The 23,606-nt window shown below is 53.5% G+C and overlaps 1 protein-coding gene across 3 annotated transcripts in view; it reads left to right on the top strand.

Moving 5' to 3' along the window:
• Positions 1-13,314, top strand: part of MAN1C1 (mannosidase alpha class 1C member 1) — a 141,724-nt gene extending 128,410 nt beyond the window's left edge. For all 3 annotated transcript variants that reach the window (XM_058718572.1, XM_058718571.1, XM_058718574.1), the window contains exons 8-12: positions 1,974-2,089; positions 7,340-7,559; positions 10,097-10,269; positions 11,552-11,667; positions 12,531-13,314. In XM_058718572.1, the coding sequence (XP_058574555.1) occupies positions 1,974-2,089; positions 7,340-7,559; positions 10,097-10,269; positions 11,552-11,667; positions 12,531-12,657 (752 nt within the window). In that variant the 3' untranslated portion in view covers positions 12,658-13,314. The remainder of the gene's footprint in view (positions 1-1,973; positions 2,090-7,339; positions 7,560-10,096; positions 10,270-11,551; positions 11,668-12,530) is intronic.
• Positions 13,315-23,606: the final 10,292 nt, after the last annotated feature.

Below are 23,606 nucleotides of genomic sequence, written 5' to 3'. Positions count from 1 at the left end.
CCAGGTGAGCCTGGCGGTGACAGTGCCCTCGGCTGTGTGCCCGTGTGCCTCTTCTGTGGGCTGTGAGCTGTGGGAGGGCCCTGAGTGGAGGCTGACCCGATTTAACTTCCGGCCTTCCTCAGCCCCCTGCTCGGCACGGACCTGCTCCAGCCACGGACACGCCATGGACATGCCGGGCCTGGCATGCCCCACGCCTCCCTTTGTGCTGCGTCCTGAGCCGCGTCCTCCATGTAGCAGTGGGGGATGGGGGGTGTGCTGCTGAGTCCCCCTTCACAGAGCAAGGTTCAGCCCACACTCACCCCTCCCGAGGCTCCCCAAGGCACAGGATTTCTCTGATCTGGTCCAGTTTTTGCTGAGCCCCTGCTGGGCCATGATTTGTTTATGGGGCCTGAAGGAGCCAGAAGGGCTGGTTTGCTGTGGGTTCGCCTCTCAGCCCACTTGCCTGGTCCCCACCTGTCTTTACCCTCTGACTTTTGGTCCCTCTCTCTCCACGCTGTCCTTTCTGACTCTAGGCACCTTTATTTTCATCCTCTGGTTGACTGTCAGGCTGCAGAAAGTGAGGGCTCTGGCACCTTGGTGGCCTTGGAGTCACTATGTAGGCCCACTCACAGTTTTCCCATCTGGGAAAGGGGTTGACAACGCTTACCTACAGGCTTCTTGGGAGGTTGTTACAGACAATACAGTAAAGTTCCTGGCCCCCAGTAGACCCTGGAGAAATGGTAGCTTTTGACAGATTTTCTGTTTCCTTTTCTCTCCCCGCCCCCCCCACTTCCCCTCCCTTCTGTCTTCCTATCCCTGCTTTGTCCAGAGGAGCTGGAAATAACTTCCCCATCGCCCCTTTCCTGCCTGAATCTGTCCCCCCTATTTTCCTTCCTCCCTTTTTCTGCTTAAATGAATCTTAACAGGGAACTGAAGTTTCCTCTTTGTTTCTCTATTAAATGCCTTTCTGTTTCCCTGTTGTTAATTTTTAAAGCATGGGAGCAAAGTGATTTCCGTGTCTTGCCGCTCGGGTTAAGCGCTCACGGTTGACCCGTGTTTCTCCCGGGACAGCCCTGAGCGGAGTCACCTCCTCATTCAGCCACAGCCTCACGGTCCTGCTCTGTGGCCAACTCCAGGCTGATGCCACCCAGGGCAAAGAGGGGCTCTTCAAAACCCAATTCTTCCCTCCCCCTGCTCTTTGGAAACTCCATTTATCCTAACCTGCTCCATTTAAGCTTGGTTTTTCCAAGTGGTTCTGTACCGTGACTAAATTAAGGCTCCCGTTCCTCCTTTCCATGGCCTTTTATGAACCTGCCCGGCATTAATTACCATGTTTGTCACCGGGTAATAAAAATCTCTGAACTCCCTGCCACCAGATTATCTTTTTAAAGAAATGCAACTCATTTACAGTTAATAACCAGAGGCCCTGCCATCCTTGGTCTGCTAAAGCGACATGATTTATATACCCGGGTGAGCCTGTGCACTTGCATGCCGCATGATCGTGTTCAAGGTGGCCCCGGTTCCTCGAGTCACAGTCTGTGCCTTCCTTTCTGCCCCTGTTCCCTCAGGGCTCAGAGGCTGCTGATCAAACACTTGCTCCCCATCGGCACCCAGCACTGGGGGGGACCACAGAGGCCAGCGCGTGAGACTCGCCACCCAATGAGTCCCTCGGTGAGACCTGCCTGGTGGCCTCAGCAGTTAAAAATAATGTTCCCTCGGGCGCCTGGGTGGCTCAGTCGGTTGAGCGTCCGGTCCTGACCTGAGCGTCCGGCTCAGGTCATAATCTCACGGTCCGTGAGTTTGAGCCCCGCGTCGGGCTCTGTGCCGACGGCTCAGAGCCTGGAGCCTGCTTCAGTTCTGTGTCTCCCTCTCTCTCTGCCCCTCCCCTGCTCATGCTCTGTCTCTCTCTCTCTCTCTCTCAAAAATAATAAACATCAAAAAAAAATTTTTTTAATACTTTAAAAATAATGTTCCTGTCCTCTTTCCCCTCACAGACCACGTCTCGGTTGGAGGACTCGGGGACAGTTTTTATGAATATTTGATCAAATCCTGGTTGATGTCGGCCAAGACAGATGTGGAGGCTAAAGATATGTACTATGAAGCCTTGGAGGTAAGACAAGTGCCGGATTCTTCACCGGTGGTTGGTCCTTCACCACCGGGTCTGGCACAGGCCTCTAAGTGCAGGGGGCCCGCTCACCGCCACCACCCCCACCGTGGCGTGCTAGCCAGAAGAACAAGCCAGTCTCCTCCCTGTTGCTTTGCACACCCAGTTTGTGACTCTTCTCGAACACCTTGAAATTAGGGCCACGTTAGCATCCTCGCGTTACAGATGCAAAACCCAGGCTCCAGGAGGGAAAGTCATTTGTCCAAGGCCTCACAGGAAGTGGCAGTCAGTCTGCTTCAGAAACCGTGGTGTGTGGGCTTCAGTCAATGTGTCAGAGCCCACAGCATAGTCAGATGGTGGCCTGGGAGCCCCCAAAAGAGGCTGCCAAAGCAAGAGCCTCAGCTCTCTTCCTGGTGGAGCAGAGATGATGTAATTAGCGTGTCCAAATGGGGAGGGGGCTCCCTCAGTGGAGCATCCAGTTCTGCTCCTTCTCTCTGTGTGGATGGAAATCAAGGCCCAGAGAGGGGAAGGCACTGCTCAAAGGCACACGGCACAGCGCTGGCCGAGCCGGAGCTAAAGCCAGATCTTCTCAGCCAGCCCCAGTGTTTCCCCCATGGCCCCTCACCACCGCTGGTCTGGCTGTAGGGTGTGAACTGAACAAGAGATGGTAGGCTGGGGTGGTGACTGCCAGGAGGGGGACACCTCAGGATGGAAGAGGGAGTTGGTTAGCCTGCGCTATTGGAAAGGAGGTTATAGACTCCCGTTGGCCCATCAATAGGTGCTTCTGAGCCCAAGTAAGGAAAAGGCCCTGGGTAGACTCCAGGCCTCGGTTTCCTCATACAGTGAGTCGAGCAAGTCGGATTTACTCTGCTGCCGTGTTGGTCTGAGGTCTTATGTCTCCTCGACTAGATTTCTTGCTCTTCTGCCCTTCTAAGTCGGCTCTCCACACAGCAGCCAGGAGAACTGGCTCCTTCACATTTGGAATAAACTAGACTCCTCACCTTTGCCCACCTGATTTAGACCTACCAGTCACCTTGAACTCCTTCCCCTTTGCTGTCAGGTGTGGTCCCCAGCCTCCTGCAGACACACCAGACTCAATCTCACCTTGGGGCTTCTGTATTTGCTGTTGTCTCTATGTGGAATATCATTCAAGTGGCTGTGGCCCGTTTATTGGTCAACTCAAATACCACTAGGAATTGGCCTTTTGCCACCTCTGTCACAAACCCCAGACTTACTCTCTTCTTTGCTTTCATGGGCACTGAAAATTATCATGTGCCCATATTTGTTTACTCATTCATAGTCTTCCCCAAATAGAATGTGAGCTATCAAGGAGCCAAGATCTTGTCTAGTCATTCACTGTGTCTGCCTCACTCCTAAAACAGTGCCCGGTACATAGCAAGCACACAATAACTGTTCTGTGAACAAATGAACATATGATTGCTGAAGGGATGGATGGATGGATGGATGGATGGATGGATGGATGGATGGACGGACGAGTGAATGGGTGGATCAGTGGGTGGGTGGAAGGATGGGTGGATGGATGGAGGGAGGGATGGGTAGATGTGTGGGTGGAAGGATGGATAGGTGGGTGGATATAGTGGATGAATGGGTATGAACAGTTGGACAGATGGATGAGTGATCTCTAACTACCCTCTGATTGCATGAGTCTGACCAGAAACAGTAGTGCGTAAAGGAAGTGCATTGAAACAGGCCTCCACAGCCATGGACCTTTTAAACTGTGGGCTTGGTGATGAGTTTTCCCCGCCCAGCTCCCCAGCACCAAGACCTTGGTCATGAAGCAGCTACTGGGACTGCAGTCCCATCTCAGTCTGAGTCTCAGCCCCAGATTCAGCTCCAGCTGAGCTTAGACCACAGCCAGTGTCTCCTATCTGAGGATCTGTGTTCAGCCTGCACAGGAGATGCTGCCTGGAAAGGCCTTTCTACATTTCTGTCATTCCTTGCAGGGTAAACATGAAGTTAGTGAACAGCCTGGTTCCCTGCCCTCAGGGCACACTGTAGTTGAGGCTTCAAGGGAAGAAATGGTCATGAATTATTTAAGCAAACGGGAGCTTTATGGAAAGCACTTGATTGAACAGGAGAGAACTTGGCTTTGCTCCCTGAATTTGATATCCCTAGTGAAGAGCCTGGAGTATCTCTGACCCTGGGTAAAGACTGGGCCTCTGGCAAGTTTGGGGCTTTGAAGAATATTCTGGTAGTTCTCAACCTTGTCCACACGTTAAAAATCACCAGGGGAGCTCTAAAATCCCACTGCTCAGGCTGCACCCTGGCAAGGTACATCAGAACCTCTGGGCTGAGGCCCAGGAAACAGCCTTGAAAGCTGCCTGGGGCAGGGGGCGGGGCGGGGCGGGGTAGGGGGGGTGGGTTTCCGGTGTATAAGTTAGAACAATGTCCGGCACAGGCGGGTGTGGACGATTCAGACACGCAGACTGGGCACACCCCTGGAGGGTCCCAGGAGGAGAGGAGGAGCGAAAAGAAGGACAGGGAGAGTATCTGTCACTGTGGCCTCCTCCAGGCAGGTGCATTGACTGCCTTGTCTTATTTAACCCCATTTTACAGACGAGAAACTGAGGCTCAGAGAGGCCCGAGGTCACACAGCAGCCAGTGTCAAAGCCAGGGTGCAAACACTGACTCCAGATAGAGTGCTCCTGCCAACCACAAAGGAGCCTGGCTTGCCTGAAGTCCCTCTCGGGAATGTACAGATGGGGTCCCCTCCAGGAGGGCCAAAGGAAGCAGAGGCTTTGCATAACCTCACAGCCATCCCAGGAATTCTTCCCAGTTTACAAATGAGAAGGAGTCTTCAGAAAAGTGAAATAAATTTGCCCAGAATCACCCAATTCTCAAATTGCAGAGCTGGGATTCCAACCCAGGCCTCTGTATCCCGCTCGGCTCTGCTCTGTCTCCTGCTATGATTGAAGCCTAACCAGTCAGTTGGCAGCCTGTGTTGTCTTGTATTTGGCTTAGGGTTTTAGAAAGCCTTGATTTTTAATCTCTGCACCTATCTGCTTGTCTCAGTAGTGTCCTCACAGAGAGACTGGTCTGTCATTTCGTCTTTACCACAATTAGTTAGCCTGGCATTAACCCAGAATGGAAATAACCCACGGGAGTCAGTCTGGAAGGGGCAGTTTTTGCACTGCGGTTGAGGCTTCATGGGATCGCCCCCAGATGTCTGTGTTCTCCCCCAAGTGTCGACAGTGGGTAACTGAACCAGATTTCTACAGCCTGGGTTAGCCTGCCACCCCTCCACACCCGCGTGGACCCGGCTCTACCCAGGAGCCAGGGCCCAGCCCAGAGCAGACCCAACCCAGTAGTGAGCGGCTCCCCAGGCGCCCCCCTCAGTGCTCCTCCCCACGTGGCACAGGTGCCCTGGGCACGTCACGTCATCAGAGCCTCCCCATCTGCTATTCAGTGAGGGTCCTGCAGCCAGCCCCCCAGCCGGGACCTTGCAGGAGCAGGAAAAGAAACAAACCGATCCAAGAGCGAAGGTGTTGGAGTGCCTTCTGTATGTCAGCCCCTGGCCGGAGGTTGGGGCTTCTGCTCTCACTCAGCCCTCACTCAGAGTCCCGGGAGAGAGACAGACGTGCCACAGACACACACACACACACACACACACACACACACACACACACACACACACAGATACGGATGCACAAAGTGGGGACGGCACCACGTAGAAAGGCGACAGGGGAAGAGCGGACCGGGGCAGCCGGGGTTTGGGCCAGGGTGCCGTCTCCAGGGAAGCGCATCGTGGAGGATGCCCGGAGACAAGCCGGAGTGGCGCAGTTGGGATGGAGCATGTTTCTTGTAAAATGCCGACCACAAATCCTAATTCATGCGTGTATTTGATTTTGTGGGGAAGTCTCTGACTAGCAGGTGAGCCCCGCCCCCAGGCAGGGCCCAGGCTGCGTGTCTTCAGGGGCTATATACCCTGCCCGAACCGCTGCTGGCCCCAAGGAGGCGCTCACGGAATACACTCGAATACTGGATGGGAGGAGAGGGTGGGAATGAAAAGAGGCTGGGGGGGGGGGGGGGGGGGGGCGGGCTGGAGAGGAGCTGGAACAGCCCACGGGCACTGAGGACTCTCACTGCGCCAGGAAGCATGCTGAGGGCTGCACACACATGTCACCCGGTCCTCACAACCCTATGAGGTGGTTTATGGTCATCTCCCCATTTCATACACTCGGAGATCGAGGCAGTCGGAGAGCACATAGAACCTACCCAGTGTCACACAGCTTGGAGCTGAGGGAGGTCAGTCCCAGCGTGGCTGGGACCTGGGACAAGCCACTCAACCCCTTTGTCTGTAGAGGGCACTGCAGCCATGTGCCTGGCTCATCGTGGGCATTAAATGAGAAGGTGCGTGATAAGGGCTTGTAGAGAGAAGCTCTTAACTTTCTGTGGGTCCTTTTTAAGACTCAGATAAAATATCTAGACCCTCTTCCCATGAAAATGCACATACACAAAAGTGTCACACACAATTTGACGGGCCTTCTGGACCCCCTGGAGCCCACCTACAGGCCAGCTGGGCTTTAGGTTAAGACTCCCTAACAGAGAATACAGTGGAGGATGGATAAGAATTTTTTTTTTAATTTTTTTATTTATTTTTGAAGGAGAGAGAGACCGAGCATGAGCAGGGGAGGAGCAGAGAGAGAGGGAGACATAGAATTTGAAGCAGGCTCCAGGCTCCGAGCCATCAGCCCAGAGCTGGACGCGGGGCTCGAACTCACGAACTGGGAGACCATGACCTGAGCCGAAGTTGGACGCCTAGCCGACTGAGCCACCCAGGCGCCCCAAGAATTTTTAAAGATTTTTTAAAAGATCTTTGTGCACAGAAGATTTAAAAGTCTACATGAGAGGGGCACCTGGCTGGCTCAGTCGGTAGAACATGCAACTCTTGATCTCGGGGTCATGAGTTCAAGCCCCAAGTTGGATGCAGAGATCACCTAAAAGTAATTTTTTTTTTTTTACGTCTAAATGAGAGACTCACCCTAGGGAGCTGCCTCGTGTGCAAGCCCCCCGCAGGCACCAGGCTTCAGCCAGGCGAGTGGCAGAAGGTGCCCCTGGCCCCATCAGGGACCACCACCAGCCAAGGTCAAGGGCCTCCTTTGCCTGGGATGGAGGGCCCAGCAGAGCTGCGTTCACTGCTGTCTGCAAAATGTTCATTTTCCATCCTCTCCCCCTCCCTTCTCTGTCCCGCCCCCCATGCCCCTTCCCCCTGCCCAACTCCCACCTTGCTCCCAGGCAATAGAGACCCACCTGCTGAATGTCTCTCCTGGGGGGCTGACCTACATTGCCGAGTGGCGAGGGGGGATTCTGGACCACAAGATGGGGCACCTGGCCTGTTTCTCGGGGGGCATGATCGCCCTCGGCGCTGAGGATGCCAAGGAAGAAAAGAGGGCCCGCTACCGAGAGCTCGCAGCCCAGATCACCAAGACGTGCCACGAATCGTACGCCCGCTCAGGTAACCGTGCGAGGGGAAGGGCAGCAGGAGAGACTGAGGCTAGACACGAGGAAGAACTAGACAAGCCAGCGGAGCGACAGTGACTGAAGGGAACACAGTTTCCCCTTGGAAGTTACATAGAATTTGTACGAGGGACGTGCTGTCTGTGCACTGAGATTGTACCCGAAGTTCAAAGGAAAATAGGGGTGATGTATTGAGCACCTGGCCAAGGATTGTTCCACATCATGGCCAAACCTCACAACACAGATATGCTGAGGCCCAGAGAAGACTTGGCCCAGGGGCACAGAGCGGAAAGTCCTCCAGGCTCCCTGAGCCTAGAGAATTCCTTCTCCCTGAACCCTTACCCCTGAATGTACCTCTCTTTTTCCTCCCCACCACCCCTCCATTTAGGGGATCTTACCGCCCCTGGCACCACCCTGTTTATCACCCTCTTTGTTCCCAGATCACCAGAAAGCTTGAGAGCTCCTTGACCATCCCCCCCTAACACTCCACGCAGAATTGTCAAATGCTAGAATCAGAAGTCACTTTAGAGAACATGAACCCAACTCCCTGTTTTACACATGGGGAAACTGAGTCAGCCCAAAGTGGGGAAGTGACTTCACCAAAGTCACCCTGCGTGTGAGTAGCTAAGCCGGGGCTAGAACCCAGGTCTTCTGATGCCCAGCTCCTTCTTATGTGCTGCCTCTCTAGTGCCCCTCAGAAAAATCCCTCCTCCAGGGCCCTGAGAGGTGCCCACTGCTCTGAACTTAATCCCAGGCTTGGTTGGAGGAGAGGACCTAAGATTTGCCATGAATATTCGTGGCTCAAGTGCTGCTCTGCCACTCACCAGCTGGGTGGCCTCTATTTTCCTACCTGCTCAATGGAAACAATAACACAGGTCTCCCAGGGTGAGATAGAGGGTCCCATAGAGAGCACATTGCCAGCTGCCTTCAGCCACAGCACGGAGGAGTTTATTAGCCTGACATGTGTCCTTGACCCCTCCAGTTGAGTCCAGATCTCCGGGAGCTGTTTTCATGAAGCCAGTGATTTGCAGTGGGTCCTTACAACAGGTCTGCAATTTCATTCAGAGAGCCAGGACCATAAACAAACGGGAAATCTCAGGAATAATAAAAAGCTCGCTGTTTGTCTGGGACAATCAGCCCAGACCATAAAAGACACGCACTTAATAGAGCATGCTGTTCCAGCCAGCCCGCTTGTCCATGGACGACCACGGCGGTCGCTCCTGCCCTCACCCCATTAGCCGCTTGGCAGAATGACTGTTTGCTGATGGTCAAGAGCAGCTGTGGCATTTGAGCAATCGAAGGGGCCAGGGTCTGGGGAGTCCCGTTTCCGTGAAGCCTTCCATGGGAGTAGGATGTCCTGCAAAGCTCCAGTCGTCTCTTGAGGAAAAACAACCCAGGGCCTCTCAGGGTCCTGACCCAATGGGAAGAAGGAAGGGGACACCTGAGGACCAGAGCTGGGCACTCCACTGACCCAGATGTGATGTACAGGTGTTAAAGGAAGGAGGCCTAGAGTCTCAGACCCAGGAGGAAAAGAGAGAGAGCACAGTCCAGGGAAAGGGCATCAGACAGATCGAGGGTCACATCCCAGCTCAGTCACAGCTCGCTGTGTTACCTTGGACAAATTACTTAGCCTCTCTGACCCTCAGTTTCCATGTGCCTGGGAGAGGGACAATAACATCTACCTTAGCAAAGAAAACCATGTTTTAAGGATTGAAATAATGTATGGAAAGCACCCAGCACAGCCCTTGAAATCATAGGTGGTGAGTGTAGTTGTGGTTATAATTATGGTCCTCCAGAAAACAGGGACAGCACCAAATTGTCCAAAAACAAACAAGCCAAACAATGATAACAAAATGAAACTCAGAACTCATCAGGCCCTCTTTATCTAGCTGCCTCTGCCTGAGTATGTGCCTCTGGGCAGTACCCCCCCTCCCCCCCCTCCCCCCCCCCCCCCCCCCCCCCCCGTCTCCACCTCGACATTATCCCAGCCTGTCGGCTCTGGAAGCTTCTGGGAGGTGTGAAATAGAGGTGCCCTAAGAAAGGGGTGTGTGGAGAAACATCACTGCATATCAGCATGTTAAAGGATCTGATAAGTCCTGCAGATGGGAGACTCTTTCACTTTATCTGACCCACTGTTCCTTAAATGTATTTAAACCTGAAATCCTTTCTTGGCTGAGCTCCGGTTCACATCTTGCAGAGCTAACATCTCAAAATACACAGCTGGGGAACATCGCCCAAACCTTTGTCTCCCCCGACTGCTAGATAGTTCATTTGGACTCTCAGATTCTAAAACTGCAAAATGTTCGAGGCCTCAAGGGTCTTGCTGTGGCCAACCTAGGCCAAGAGGGAAGCTGTGCGTTTGCCAGGCTCAGCTCTGGCTGGCGGTATAGGCAGGGCCCAGCCGGTATCAGTCCATCGCCAGCCCTCCCCCTGCCAGTGCTTCCAGGCCACTGAGCTCTCTCCTGGGGCAGCCAGGTCCTGAAAAGTAGGAGGTGGGAGGTCTGACCTAGACCCTCTGGTTGGTCATCCCCACAGATACCAAACTGGGGCCCGAGGCCTTCTGGTTTAACTCCGGCAGAGAGGCAGTGGCCACACAGCTGAGCGAGAGCTACTATATCCTGCGGCCTGAGGTGGTGGAGAGTTACATGTACCTGTGGCGACAGACCCACGACCCCATCTACAGGGAGTGGGGCTGGGAAGTGGTGACGGTGAGTGGGCTGGTTGGGGGGAGGGGGGACTGGGTGACAGGTGCCCTGAGAATTCAACCAGGGTCCAAAACACCCTAGCACAGGCTTTGAGAAGAGGGTCAGACCAGGCTGACATCCGGCCGAGGTTCTGAATGCAAAGGGTCAAGGTGAGGTTGCACAGCTAAGTGTCCCCAGCTGGGCAGAAGCAGGCCGAGAAATGAGCGCCCACAGTCTTTGGGGCCTGGACTCTAGGACCAGCAAACTTAAGAGGGCCAAAGGCAGGGCAGCAGCCAGAGGGGCCCAGAGCGCATGGGGTCACTGCTCTCTGACCTTGAAGCCTGAGCAGATGGCTTTAGATTTCTCCTGTCAAGCAGGAATCGGCTACCAAGCCAGCAGATCACCTCCCTGCTCTGCCCAGAGCCAGCCCAGCCCTGGGCAGCCCCTACCTTTCTCTGGGCTCTGCTCCCCACCGCCCATGTCTCCTCCACCCGCCCTCTTGTCCCCAACTACCTGGCAGGAAACCTCATGCCCTTCTCTGGGGTAGAGCCAAAGGCAGGTATGGGGAGTCCAGAAGGATGTCTCTTGATGGATGCTAAGCCTTCTCTGTGCCCCCCTCTTCCCAACTTCTCCTAGGGCCACGGCTCTGAGGCACAGGCTATCCTAGGGAGAGCCACACCCAGAGCTTAGACTTGGGCAGGGCACAAGGGCACACTCAGGTTCACTGACATGGTTCATTGGTCAGAAACCCCCTGTTTCCCTGAAGGCCCTGGTTCTTGACCAGTAAAAGTCAAGTGTTTTGTGCTCCTGAGCCCAGCCCACAGACCCCTCTGTGGGTAAAAATTGCATTTATTAAAAAAAAAAAAAAAAAAGTCAGCCCATGGCCCACCCACCGGTGGAACAGGGACCACATCTGCACAGGGAGTTCCCTGGGGTGTGCCGAGTCCCGTCCCCACATCCCGGCCCTCCACTGCCTTCCTCTGTGGGTGAGTCTGTTGGACCAGCCTATCCCCCGGAGGGCCAAGAGAACATCCCCCGAGTTCAGACCCAGAGCAAAGCTCGAGCAAGCAGTCTGTTGGGACAAAGTGCTCAGTGGTGGGCCCAGGGTGTGTGTCCCCACCAGCCTGGCAGCAGGTCAGCTGAGCCCTGAACAAACCATTCGGCCTTCTGCTTCCGCAAATGCCAGCAGCCCCTAGCCAAGTGGTCAGGGGCCTGCCCATCCATGAACTGGGCAGGCACGAGAACTGGGCAGGGGCCTCTCCTCTCCCCTCCCCCCGCCCTCCAAAGCTGCCTCCCTTCTCCTCAGGCCCTGGAGAAATACTGTCGAACAGAAGCCGGTTTCTCCGGGATCCAAGACGTGTACAGTAGCATTCCCAACCACGACAACAAACAGCAGACCTTCTTTCTAGCGGAGACACTAAAGTGAGTTGGGGTTCGGCCGGTGTTCTTGCCAGAGGAAACTGGGCTTTCCTAGGGTTGAAGGGCAGGGGTGGGCGAGGGATGGGGTCAGCAGTCCCTCCCTTCACCAACAGGTTCTGCCATCACAGAGGGGCCCAAGAGGGGCCGGAGGGGCGGGGAAGGGGGGCGCTGGGCTCTCCGGGTCACACCCCCAGGGTGTGCCTCTGGCCAGGCCCGGGCTGGACTCCACCCCCTAAGTGTTAGCCTTGTGGTAAGTTAACTCCTTTAGTCTCCTTGGGTTACTTAGTTCTCTGAAACTACGTCCTCTTCTGTAAAATGGGGAGAACGACAGTGATGGGGGTCACTGCTGCGAACCTTCCCTGTGCAGTTTTGCTGCTGTCCCAGCCCCTCGCTTTCTTGGGGTGGAAGTCCTCGATGTTCCCCAAAGCATCCCCCTTGTGCTCAACTCTCTGAAATGGATTAGAATGGTCTAATTGGACTGGTGCAGTACTCAGGCCACCGTGAAACGAAAGAAGACTCTAGACCTTAAGCGGTCTTAGCAGGCTTCTCACATAGGGTCCTCATACAAGTGGGGAAGAACCTGGGTGAAGCCGGATGGGTATGAGTTAAACAGAGTGAGGGCAGGGGCGAGCCAGCATTCAACCAGGTGGGACCGCCTCAAGTCTCAGTGCCCTCCTTGGCATCCACAGCTCCTTCCCTGGGACCAGCCCTCCTAGTGGATTTGGGATCTCAGACCTCCCTGCACCCTTAGCCACAGGCCCGTGGTCGCAGTGGCCTCTGAGATTTGTTCCCAGCGGGGGGGGGGGCCTGTTCCCCAAAGCGCTGACGGGCTGTGTTTTGCTTCCCTCCCGGCCCCTGGGGCGCAGGTATCTCTATCTTCTGTTCTCTGAAGACGATGTGCTCTCCCTGGAAGACTGGGTGTTCAACACGGAGGCCCACCCCCTCCCCGTGAACCACTCGGACAGCCCCGGCAGGGGCGGGGGCCAACTCTGACCCCCACCTCCCTGCCGCTCCCGGGGCCCGGAGGGTCGCCTTGCCTTTTCAGGACTTGGGACTGTTCTCAAAGGGATTGGGAACGTAGGCCCCATTCTGGGCAGACCCAGGGCACAGGTGTCGGACCAGCAACTTCCTTTCCTCTGTGAGGAGACAGGACTTGGAGACGCAGCAAATGTCGCACCAGGCCCAGACTTTCCTTCCTATGGAGAATTTCTATGAAACCCACTCACTTGCCATCCCAGGGCCCAATGACTGGAGGTCTGCCTATTGTCGCCATGTATTTGGGTCACTTCCGTTCATGTGGGGAGGATTTTTTTTTTTAATTTGTTTTGCTTGGTTTTGCCTTTTCTCTGCAGTTGTGTTTTATCACAGATTATATGCTTTCAAAATCATGTGCTTTCACACGCAGTATCGTCTTGATGAACTAAACCTTAAAAGTGTTTGCAGACACAAACCTTGACCCTGTTTTCTATATTTTAAATGCCTTTTGCCCAACATGTACTATACGTTCAACTATGTGGCATTTACCTTATAATTTGAGGAGGCGCTGCCTTTTGATTTGGGCCTAAATGTTAACGAATCACTAGTGCTATTTTCATTATTGTAATGGAAAAATCCGTAAACTTACAATAAAAGAGTTTATTGAATAAGAAATACGATTGGGTTCATTGCACATCAGTGACTCTTGGGAAGACCATTGCAGTGCTATCAGAAAAAATAACCAGCAGTTGATTTAACGTGCAATTTAGTAAAGACTTCTATTGCCTTTCCTTAACTCGGTCTTAAAAATTCAGGAAGGGTGAAGCCAATCCTTTAAATGGAATTAGATGTTTATACTTAGGTCAAAGCTTGGAAGAGGCCCAGAGAGGGCCAGCAACTTGCCTGAAGTCATACAGCCAGTAGAGGCAGAGGGGTGAGCCCAGCCCCTCTTACTCACACACCCCTCCCACCCCCAGTTATGTGTTCATCTGCTCTCGTTCAGCAGATACATGGTGAGTGCCCGTAGGGGACCAGACACTGGGCTGGACACCAGGGACACAGCCATAAGTGAAACAGTCCTAAGTTCTGTCCTCAGGGAGCGAACGGTCAAGGAGGGGGAAAGACAGACCGGGAAGTAAACTGACAGGTAAGTAACATGACTGCAAGTTGTATAAAATGCTACAAAGGAGTCATGTGGGGCCGGGGTACTAATGGCCAGGACCGATCTGCGGGCATGACTTTCAAGGCCTAGAAGATAAGGAGCAGCCGGACGGGCATCCCACGATCCCACTCTCCCCAGTGACGTCACCTGCCTCCCCTGCGGGGAGGCCTAGAACCTTGAGGCATTATGCAGAGCAAGGTGTCCAGGCAGGGGTGAAGGGAGAGCTCTCCCTCCGCTTGGCAGCTTGTCCACACAGCTGGCCTCACAGGATAATTCTAAGCCCTGCCGCACGCTCAGTCACTTCATTCTGGCTACTTGAGTAGCCCCAGGACGCCTGGCTGGCTCCGTCAGAAGAGCACGTGGTCTTGATCTCAGGGTCGTGAGTTCAAGCCCCATGTTGGGTGCGGAGATTAATAAACTTGAGTAGCTCCTGGGGTGTTGGAGCCCTGGGCCAAGTCACCCGCCTTTAAGTCCCCACTATGAGAGCCTGGGCAGGTCACCTCACCTCTCCGGTCCCTCTTCCGTCAAACAGGGAGGAACCTCTATCTCCCAAGGTCGCTGTGACAATGAGTGGGATCCACAGGTGCCCTGGCAAAGTGGGCAGGGCTTTTCTTTGTCCTGGGGACGCAGATGCCTCCTGTATCTTCGTAAGCAGTAGTCAGAGCTCTGGGTGAGCAGTCCCCATGGCAGGGACCCTGGAGTTTTGTGACTAAGTCCCTCCCTGAACCCAGGAAATCACTTCACTTTAGACAGGCATCAAGAAAGTGTGACTCTGGCGACCCGCCTGTGTCCACTTTTTTTAAAAACCAAAACAGGGGCGCCTGGGTGGCCCATTCGGTTAAGTGTCTGACTCTTGATTTCGGCTGAGGTCATGATCTCACGGTTCGTGGGATTGAGCCCTGCATCGAGCTCTCTGCTGACAGCGCAGAGCCTGTTTGAGGTTCTCTCTCTCCCTCTCTCTCTCTCTCTCTGCCTCCCCTCTGCTCGCATGCTCGCTCTCTTTCTCTCAAAAATAAACATTTCATAAACTTGAAAAAATAAAGAAGGCAAAACAGAAAAACCCACTCCACAAGCATTGTGGAAAGGTTAGGAGTATCTTTATGCTGAGCAGAAAGAAAAACCACATACAAACCATCCTACCCTTCAGAATGAAGACCATTATATTTTCTTCTAGATCTTTTTTCTGTGAACGTACAGAATATATTTTGCAAACATAGTATCACACTATGTCTACTGTTTTACTATAATCTGCTTTTGCTCTTAACTATATACTGTGAAGTTCTTTCCATGTCAACAAATACACACTTACTACCGCACCTAGTTGTAGAATGTTCCATTGTGTACTCTATCGTGCTTTCTGGATCCAAGCCTCTGTGGCTGGGCATTTGGGTTTGTGACAGTTCGGGCCCTCAGTTACAAATAATAGAAACCAACTCTGTCTAACTTAAGCAAACAAAACAAAACGAACAAACAAAAAAAAAAGAAAAAGAAAAAAACACGTATTGAAATGCCCTGGGGTGACTCATGGGCTTTCAAGAGAGGCAACAGTCAGACCACAAGAAGGACTAGGAAGAGGAAGTGGCCAGGGACGGGATCTAGGCTGCAAGAACCAAGGGGGTAGTCTCCCCAGCACCTCCGTCAGGCCGGGTGACTCCAAATGGGTCCGGATCCTACCGGCTCCCCTCAAGGAAGTAGGCTTCCAATTGGCCTAACCTGGGTCATGTGCTCCCCAGCCAGGTGCATCTTGAGTGACAGGCAAGGACCCCATGCGATAGGGGATGGGCTGGTCCCTGGAGAAAAAAATGAGGTTTGCTACCAAAATAACGAAGCCACCTGCTCGTGGGGCAGAAACCGCAGGACTGTTCACAGGTTTTGCTTTGATTTTTTTTCAGTATTAGAAAGAGAATTAGGAAAGCCTACTTGGCTATTCTTCTTCTTTCCTCTCCTCCGGCCCCTTAGAGCCAACTCCTGGAATGTCTCTCCCTGGCAAAGTCACTTGGCGGTTCCCCAAGGCCCCATTCCCTCCCCACCCCCTGTTGGGCCCATGTTGCTGTCCCTGTCTCCCTGTCACCTGCATTCTTGTCTTCTGCATTATGGCTGGGAGCAAGCTGTAAAAATGAGCATTTTAAAATTCATCCTCCAGGAGGGCCCTTGCAGGTGGAGAAATATCACCCGTTTGGCAACTTAACGCCATTCCGGGGATAGAAATAAGTAAGACCCAAGGTAGGCTGCGAGGAGAGAGACATTAAGGGATGAGTCATCTTCATCGAAGGAGGAGCCACAGAAGCCCAGTTCTGGAACCATTCCGGGGGGCAGACCCTCCTTTCCTGGCAAGGGTCAGCGTGCTGCCGGCCTCTTTTGCAGCCTCGTCTGATGGAACCACCTTTTGCACCTGTTTTCTTCACAGATGGGCTTGATGCTGGTTCCTGCCCGGAAAGCTTCATTAGCACCTGGCTCCAGGCACTGAGGTCTGCAGAGCACCGCACTGCTGAGAAGCGGGACATTTCCTCCTCCAGATGCTTCCTTTTAGATGACTGCATCTGTTTAGACGCTTTGTGCATCCCGTTGTGTCTTTGGCGATTTGCAAAGTTCAAAAACCAAATGCACTGGAAAGAAAAGCAAAAACAGAAAATCCAATTTAAAGGCGGCAAAGCAAAAAGAGAAAATCCGATTTAAAGGCGGTATCCTTGAGACCCACAATGTGAATCTCAGCTCTGTCCCCTCTGCTTTGGGGAGGGGACCGAAGGGGAGATGGGGAAGAGCCAGCTCCTCCCTGCTACCCCACTGGGGCTCTGTCCTTGGAAATATGCTCGTTGATTATGTAGCACAGAGACGCTCAGCCCTCTGTGACTAAAGCTTAATCACATGGTAATGCGGCGGGGGTGGGGGGGGGTGGGGGTGGGGTTGCTGATGCTGGTTTTTTGTATCTAAAAATATCTGGTTGGTTCCCTATACTTGGAACAATATTTTGATCCTGCTCCTCCTGTCTCTTAAGACAGAGCTTTTTAAACTTGAATGTGCACCTGAATCACCTGGGGATCTTGTTAAAATGCAGATTCATATTCAACGGCTCAGGCGCGGAGCCCAAGATACTGCGTTTCTAACAAGGCCCCAGGAGATGCAGTCCTGAGACCACACCGAGTAGCAAGTTCTCCCCTAATGGCCGCTCTTTTGGTTTCTGCCCTTTATCTGCATCCATGGAGTTGTCACCTCTCCAGAGTAGAGGGGCTCAGGTGTTGGGATGGCTTCGAGAGGTACCTTGGCTACAGAGGAAGCTATCACCTGCATCAGTGGCTCCCCGCCCCCTCCAGGACGGTCTGGACAACACCAGAGCCGGCTTGCTTGTGGCTTAGGACAATGCCGTCCAGTAGAACTTGCTACGATGTTGGAAATCTTCCAGATCTGTGCTGTCCAACAGGGTGGCCACAGGTGGGTATTGAGCACTTAAAATGGGCCAAGTGCAACCGAGGAGCTGAGATTTTCAATTGTATTTCATTTTATTTTATTTTTTAATGTTTACTTCTTTTTGAGAGAGAGAGAGAGACAGAGTGTGAGCAGGGGAGGGGCAGAGAGAGAGGGAGACAGAAGATCCAAAACAGGCTCTGTGCCGACAGCAGACAGCCCGACGCGGGGCTCGAACTCACTAACCGTGAGATCAAGACCTGAGCTGAGGTCACTTCACCGACTGAGCCACCCAGGTGCCTCCAATTTTTATTTCATTTTAACTAAAGTTAAGTAGCCATTTGTAGTACTGAGCGCCATTTTGAACAGTGCAGTCCTAGAACTTAGAAAGCCAGTCCTCTGTTCACTGACTCCCTGCCCCCCTGGACCCTCCACCACCTGCATCATTACAAAAATAGTCTTAGCACAAAAGATATTGTTTGGGGAGTTGAGGGTTCCCTTGGACATACTTGGTTATTTTTATATTCATTCCGGCCTCTGTTTTCTACAAGAGCCTCTGTTTCTCGTTTTGTTATTTTGTTCTCACCCACTGGTATATTTGCAGATCCGTGTACATTAGATCAAGTTGAAGATAAGGCAGAACGGGAGAGGGCGAGCAGAGACGGAAACAGAGGACCTGGGTTCAGCTGTACCCTGCCCTTTCCCTGGGCTGTATGACCTTGGGTAAGCCCCTTAACTCTCTGAGCCTCCGCCTGCCTCTATGGAAAGGGAGGGTGATTTCGAGCGTTAATCGAGCTCCCCAGTGTAGTAACTCAATACATAGAGTGATGATCGTTGCTGCTATTATGTGAAGGCTCTCTGTAAACTAGAAAACGCTGCTGTCGAAAATTCTCCTTTTTAAACAAAATGCTCTGAAACTTGGAGGGAACTGCATCAACCAGGCCCAGGAGACAAACCAAAATCTCAAAGCAATAAATCTGAACATTTTCCACTTTCGCATTGAGCAAGCATTTTGCCGTTAGCCCTGAAGTACGAAATGAGGAAACTGGGAGAAAGATCCAAGGGCTTCCAGGAGCCGGCCTGATGGTGGGGGTGCTCAGGCAGGGGCAGAGGGCTGAGGGAAGATGCTGGGAGCTTGCCCAGAATCTGGCAGAGGCCCTCGGCTTCGGAGGCGAGGGTGGGATCCTGTTCGCCTTTCCTCTTCAGGACACCCCTGACCAATCCTTCCTGCCACATGGGGAGGGGGGCACGGCAGGCAGAGACCCACAGAGCGGGAGCCTGAGGTGCGGGGAGGCCTGCTTGGGTCCCACAGCTGTCCCTGGCCTCTGGGCACCCCTACAGACACCCACAGTGCTCTCCCTGCCACGCCCATGCCCCGCGTCTCCCTTCCTCTCTCAAATGACCCCAAATCTAGGGTGGCCCTCGCCCTGCTCTTGCAATTTGCTCATGACAGTTTAGCTTCCAAACCTGTTGTTCCAGCACATTCATTCCCAATGCCCCCTTTGCTCTCAAAAGTGTCCCAATTTGAACAACCAATGATGTGCCTTCCCTGGTATAAGTGAAAAGAATGGTGACTGAGATCTGTCTCCCGGAAGCCTTTGGTGCTTCAGGGAATGGTAAAACCCAACCCGGAAAAGCATGCAAGTAGCCCAGAGATTCTTTCCTTTGGAAACCGATCTGGAACTGCGCATGGTCTCACAGCCTCCATACGTTTCCATCCCTGTGCCTCTCGCCCGGATTGTCCTCCACCCCCCCAGGTATGCCTACTAAACTCTTCCTTCCTCAAGGCTGCCCTTGAGGCCACCTCCTCCAGGAAGCCTTCCTGGACCCCTTCCTGCCCTTCCCTTGAAACAGGCTTAAAACCTTCTTGTCCTGGGCCCCCACCATACTTGGGGCAGACCAGGTTTGCATGAGCCTCTCCCCGATAGATCCCAGGGAACTTCTCATCTTTGAAACCCCAACACGCTGTAGGCAGCAACAAATGTTTGTGTTGATAGTTTAGGGATTAATCACCCACCTGCCTCCCACAAGTTCCAGCTGACTGAGAATGGGGTGGGGGGTGATGATGAGTTTCATTACAAGGCCTCTGGGAGCTGTCTGGGCTGTGGGCTGACTGTAGATTCCAGAAAGTGTGTGGGAAGGGAGAACGGGGGCTCTTCCCACCATGGGACAGGAAAGTCCCAGAAAGGTGGAGTATGAGCTCATAGGCCCAGTGGCCCTCTGGGCAGTGCGGTGACCCCTTCCCCTAGGTAAAGTGATGAGACTGCCGGGGTTCACCCAGTTCACCCCTCGTCCCATGGAGACAGAGGGGAGTCAGGCCATTCTCCAAGTGGGGACATCCCCAGTCTAGGGACTGAGCAGACAAAAGGCTTCTCACACACATGCATAGGCACGTGCACATACCTCAACTTCCCTCTCCCAAGGCTTTGGATTTATTGGCCAGCCTGTAGTCTCCCTGTGGGGAGACCCCTGGACCCTCCTGCCCTGACCCGCAGGAGTCCCTCACCCCAGTCACCAGTCCCTCAGGAGTTCTCCTGCCACCTAGGGTGGGAGGCTCTGCTCCGGCCCACAGAATGATCCAGCACTGGCCAATCAGGAGATCAGTGGTTCCCAGAGTATGGAAGCCAGGTCTGAGGCACGAGCAGCACCTGGGAGCTTGTTAGGAATGCAGGTTCTCAGGCCCCACCCCCAGACCTTCATCGGTTATGGGGTTCATGGCTGCCGCCCAGGCCACCGTTCCAGAACCCTCCAGGCTTCGTAATTCCACAAGTGACCATTAACCTTCTCTGCCGGGCAATGGGTAAGGTGCTGTAACTGCAGCTGTAACACGACAGACAAGGTTTCTGCCCCCGTGGGGCTCCCAGGCCAGTGGCGGGGTAGGGCCGGGACGGATGTGTAAACACGTCAGTGAGGCGGCTGCAACTTGGGAGGCCACGGGCAGGGCACATATGAGAGTGACAGAGGCACACTGGAGATGGGGAGGTCAGGGATGCCCCCGGGGAAGGGACCTGTGTGACAGACCAGAGAACGCAAGAGCTCAGAGGTAGGAGGTAGTGACACATCTGAGGAGGGGGAAGGCCGCAGGTGAACGAGGGGCACCGTCCGTGAGTCAGAGGAAGTCGGAGGGACAGGGCTCCATCCTGTAGGGCCTCCAGGGCCGGGGCAGCTGGCTGATTTGAATCCGAGCAGCAAGAAGCCGGGAAGAGGTTAAAGCAGGGCCATGAGATGACCTACTTTGTATTTTGAAAGTTTCCTCTGACTTCTGAGGGGAGAGGCCTCGGGAGGCCTCGGGATTCATCTTGCCCTTACGTCTGTCTCAGTGGAAACTATTCTCGGGATCCTGAGCAGAAGCTTCTGAAGCCGGTGCCCCCAGGAGCACGGAGAGAAGCAGGGGCCTCCCGCCAAGGGGCAGCCTCTGCTGGGCCCCGGGCCCCGGGGCCCCCGCCCCTCTGGAGCGCACAGGAGGCTTCAAGGCACTGGGGCTCCTCCTCTGACCTTTGTTCCTGCAGCCTCCACTCCCCTCCGTCCCCCACTCCTGTCCAGCTGTGCTTCTGGATATTTAAGCCGCTTCCTAAGATGGCCCTTGTCCTTTGCTAGCATGTGTGGATCCAAGGCCGTTTTCCGGCTCCGGGGGCCTTCTCTTTTCTCTTCGGAATCTGCTGGATCTGTGACAGGTAGGATGCCTGGGAGTTCTGGGTCCCGAACATCATTTCCTGTCCACCTTCACCCCTACCCCATGGGTAATTCACACCAGGAGACGGCCTCCCACGCAGCGTCCTGCACAGGCCTGGATCTACCCGTGTCTCCTGGTTGCACGCCCCACCCTTTGCCATTGTCACCTTCCCAGCCCTCGCCATAGGGCGCTGACTCCACACATTCCCCCGGCATGAGGTTCCCCACCTACAGTCACCATGGGACCTCTACGCTTTGCCTGCCCAAGGCTCACCCGATCCCCAAGGAGGCCACCCTGACTGCTGGCACCCACTGTGGCTTTAGGGGCCCTCCCGGTGGGGCCCGAGGTTCCTGCTCCTTGAGGAAACCATCTGACCTGCACTCTGAGGTCCTGCCTCTGCCTCTCTGTCCCCTTTCCTTTTCTTTTTTTAAAGAACTCTTTGAGCCATAGTGTAGACAGTCACATGTATAAACGTCATTAATCTTAAGCGTAAAGCTCCGGGAACGTTCACCTGTGTACACGGTCATGTAGCCTTCCTGCCATCAAGATAGAGAACATTCCAGCCCTCAGAGAGCCCCACTCCCACCCTTCCACCCCCACCCTCCCCCCTGCTATCAATACTTGCCATCCTTAGAGCAAACTCGGCTGGTCTCTTCCACCACTGGCCGATTTCAGGCACACATAGCCTTTGAATTCCCTCTGTCTTTTTTTTTTTTTTTTTTTAATGTTTATTTGTTTTTGAGAGAGAGAGAGAGAGAGAGAGAGAAAGTGTGGGGGAGGGACAGAGAGTGAGGGAGACGGAGAATCTGAAGCAGGCTCTGCGCTGTCAGCACAGAGCCAGATGCAGGGCTCGAACCCACAAACCGGGAGATCATGACCTGAGCCAAAGTCGGACGCTTAACCAACCGAGCCACCCTGTGCACCTGAGGAAGGGTGTTTTTATAAAACAGAACAATTCTTCTGGATTTGGCATTCACTGCTCAGCTCTCCAAAACTCCCGCCCAGGAAAACTCGACTAGCACCGGCCCCAGCCCAGGGATACTCAACCCTGACGGTACGTCAGAACCACTGGGCTGACAAGCCACTCTAGTGGCAGCCAGGCTAGACGACTCGGTCCCCAGGCCCATGGTGCTGAGAATAAAGCTGTCCGTGTGAACAGAGCCCTGGGGGCCTTTCTTGACCCCAGGAAATCAATCTCCCTGCTTGGACCGGACGAGAGCCTGGCCCAAGCCTAGCCAAAGGTTGTTGTGAGCCTCCCCCCGCCACCAATTAATCTATTTTCTGGCTAATTCCCATCCTGTGCCTGTGGATCCGGCCAAAGCCACGCAGCACTCCAAGGCACGGCCGCATCTGTGGCCACACACCCAGCCGTTCAGGCCGTGCAAACCAAAGGCCTCTCTTTTCTCTCTCAATGATCTCATCGAGTTCTGTGATTTTAGTGTCATCTGTAGGCTGGCGACTTGCGAGGCTTTGGTCCTATAAACTGCACGCACTGCCTCTCTGACACCTCCCCATGGCACTCCACGTGGCGGCTCAGGGTCACGTCCACACGGCAGCCGGGGCCTCTCAGGCTTTCTCACCTCGGGAATGACACCACCATCCACCTGACACGGGCTGTGTGGCCCACCCGGCCCAGGACCCCAACGTCTTTGGGCTGGGAGACCGAACCTGCCTCTTCACTCCCTCAGTCTATTCTCTACCCAGAATCCAGAAAGGTCTTAAAAAAGCAAAAACCCAAAAAACTCCAGCTTTATTGGGATAGGATTTATATGCCATAAAATTCGCACACTTAAAGTGTACAATTTGTGTTTTTGTAAATAGGGTTGCACAACCATCACTGTAATCTAATGGCAGAAGCTTTATACTCCAGGGCGCCTGGGGGCTCAGTCGACTGAGTATCTGACTTTGGCTCAGGTCATGATCTCGGAGTTCGTGAGTTCGACTCCTGCATCGGGCTCTGTGCTGACAGCTCAGGGTCTGGAGCCTGCTTCGGATTCTGTGTCTCCCTCTCTCTCCGCCCCTCCCCGGCTCGTGCTCTGTCTTTCTCTCTCTCTCAGAAATAAACATTAAAAAAATAAAATAAAATAAAAAAGAACATTTATGCTCCAGGGTGCTCAGGGGGCTCAGTCAGCTAAATGTCCAACTCTTGATTTCAGCTCAGGTCATGATCTCATGGTTCATGGGATCGAGCCCCACATCGGGCTCTGTGCAGAGCCTGCTTGGGATTCTCTCTCTCCCTCTCGCTGCCCCTCTCCCATTTGCTTGCACTCTCTCTCTCAAATACATAAGCGTTAAAAAAAACCCCAAGAAACCCCGCAAAGAACATTTCTACTCCAAAAAGAAGCCTTGTGCCCATTAGCAGACACTCACTACCCTCACTCCATTCCCAGGCAGATGCCAACCTCCCTTCTGTGTCTGTGGATTGGCCTTTCCGGACATTGCACATAAATGGAATCCTACCATGTGTGTGCAGTCTTTGTGTCTGGCTTCTTTCTGTTAGCATAATGTTCTCGAGGTTTATCCGTGTTGTAGCACATATCAGTACTCCGTTCTGCTTTATTGCCCCAAAATATCCATTGTGTGGGTCTGCCACGTCTTGGGCATCCATTCATCAGTGGAAACTTGGGTTGTTTCTCCTTTCTGGCTGTTAGAAAGGTCTTCTTTTTTTTTTTAATTTTTTAAACGTTTATTTATTTTTGAGAGAGACAGAGAGAGAGTGAGTGGAGGAGG

The sequence above is a fragment of the Neofelis nebulosa genome, chromosome 2, assembly GCF_028018385.1.
Source record: "Neofelis nebulosa isolate mNeoNeb1 chromosome 2, mNeoNeb1.pri, whole genome shotgun sequence".
Classification (NCBI taxonomy): Eukaryota; Metazoa; Chordata; class Mammalia; order Carnivora; family Felidae; genus Neofelis; species Neofelis nebulosa.
The sequence above is the reverse complement of the archived record's forward strand: the minus strand, read 5'-3'. Positions and strand labels throughout refer to the sequence as shown.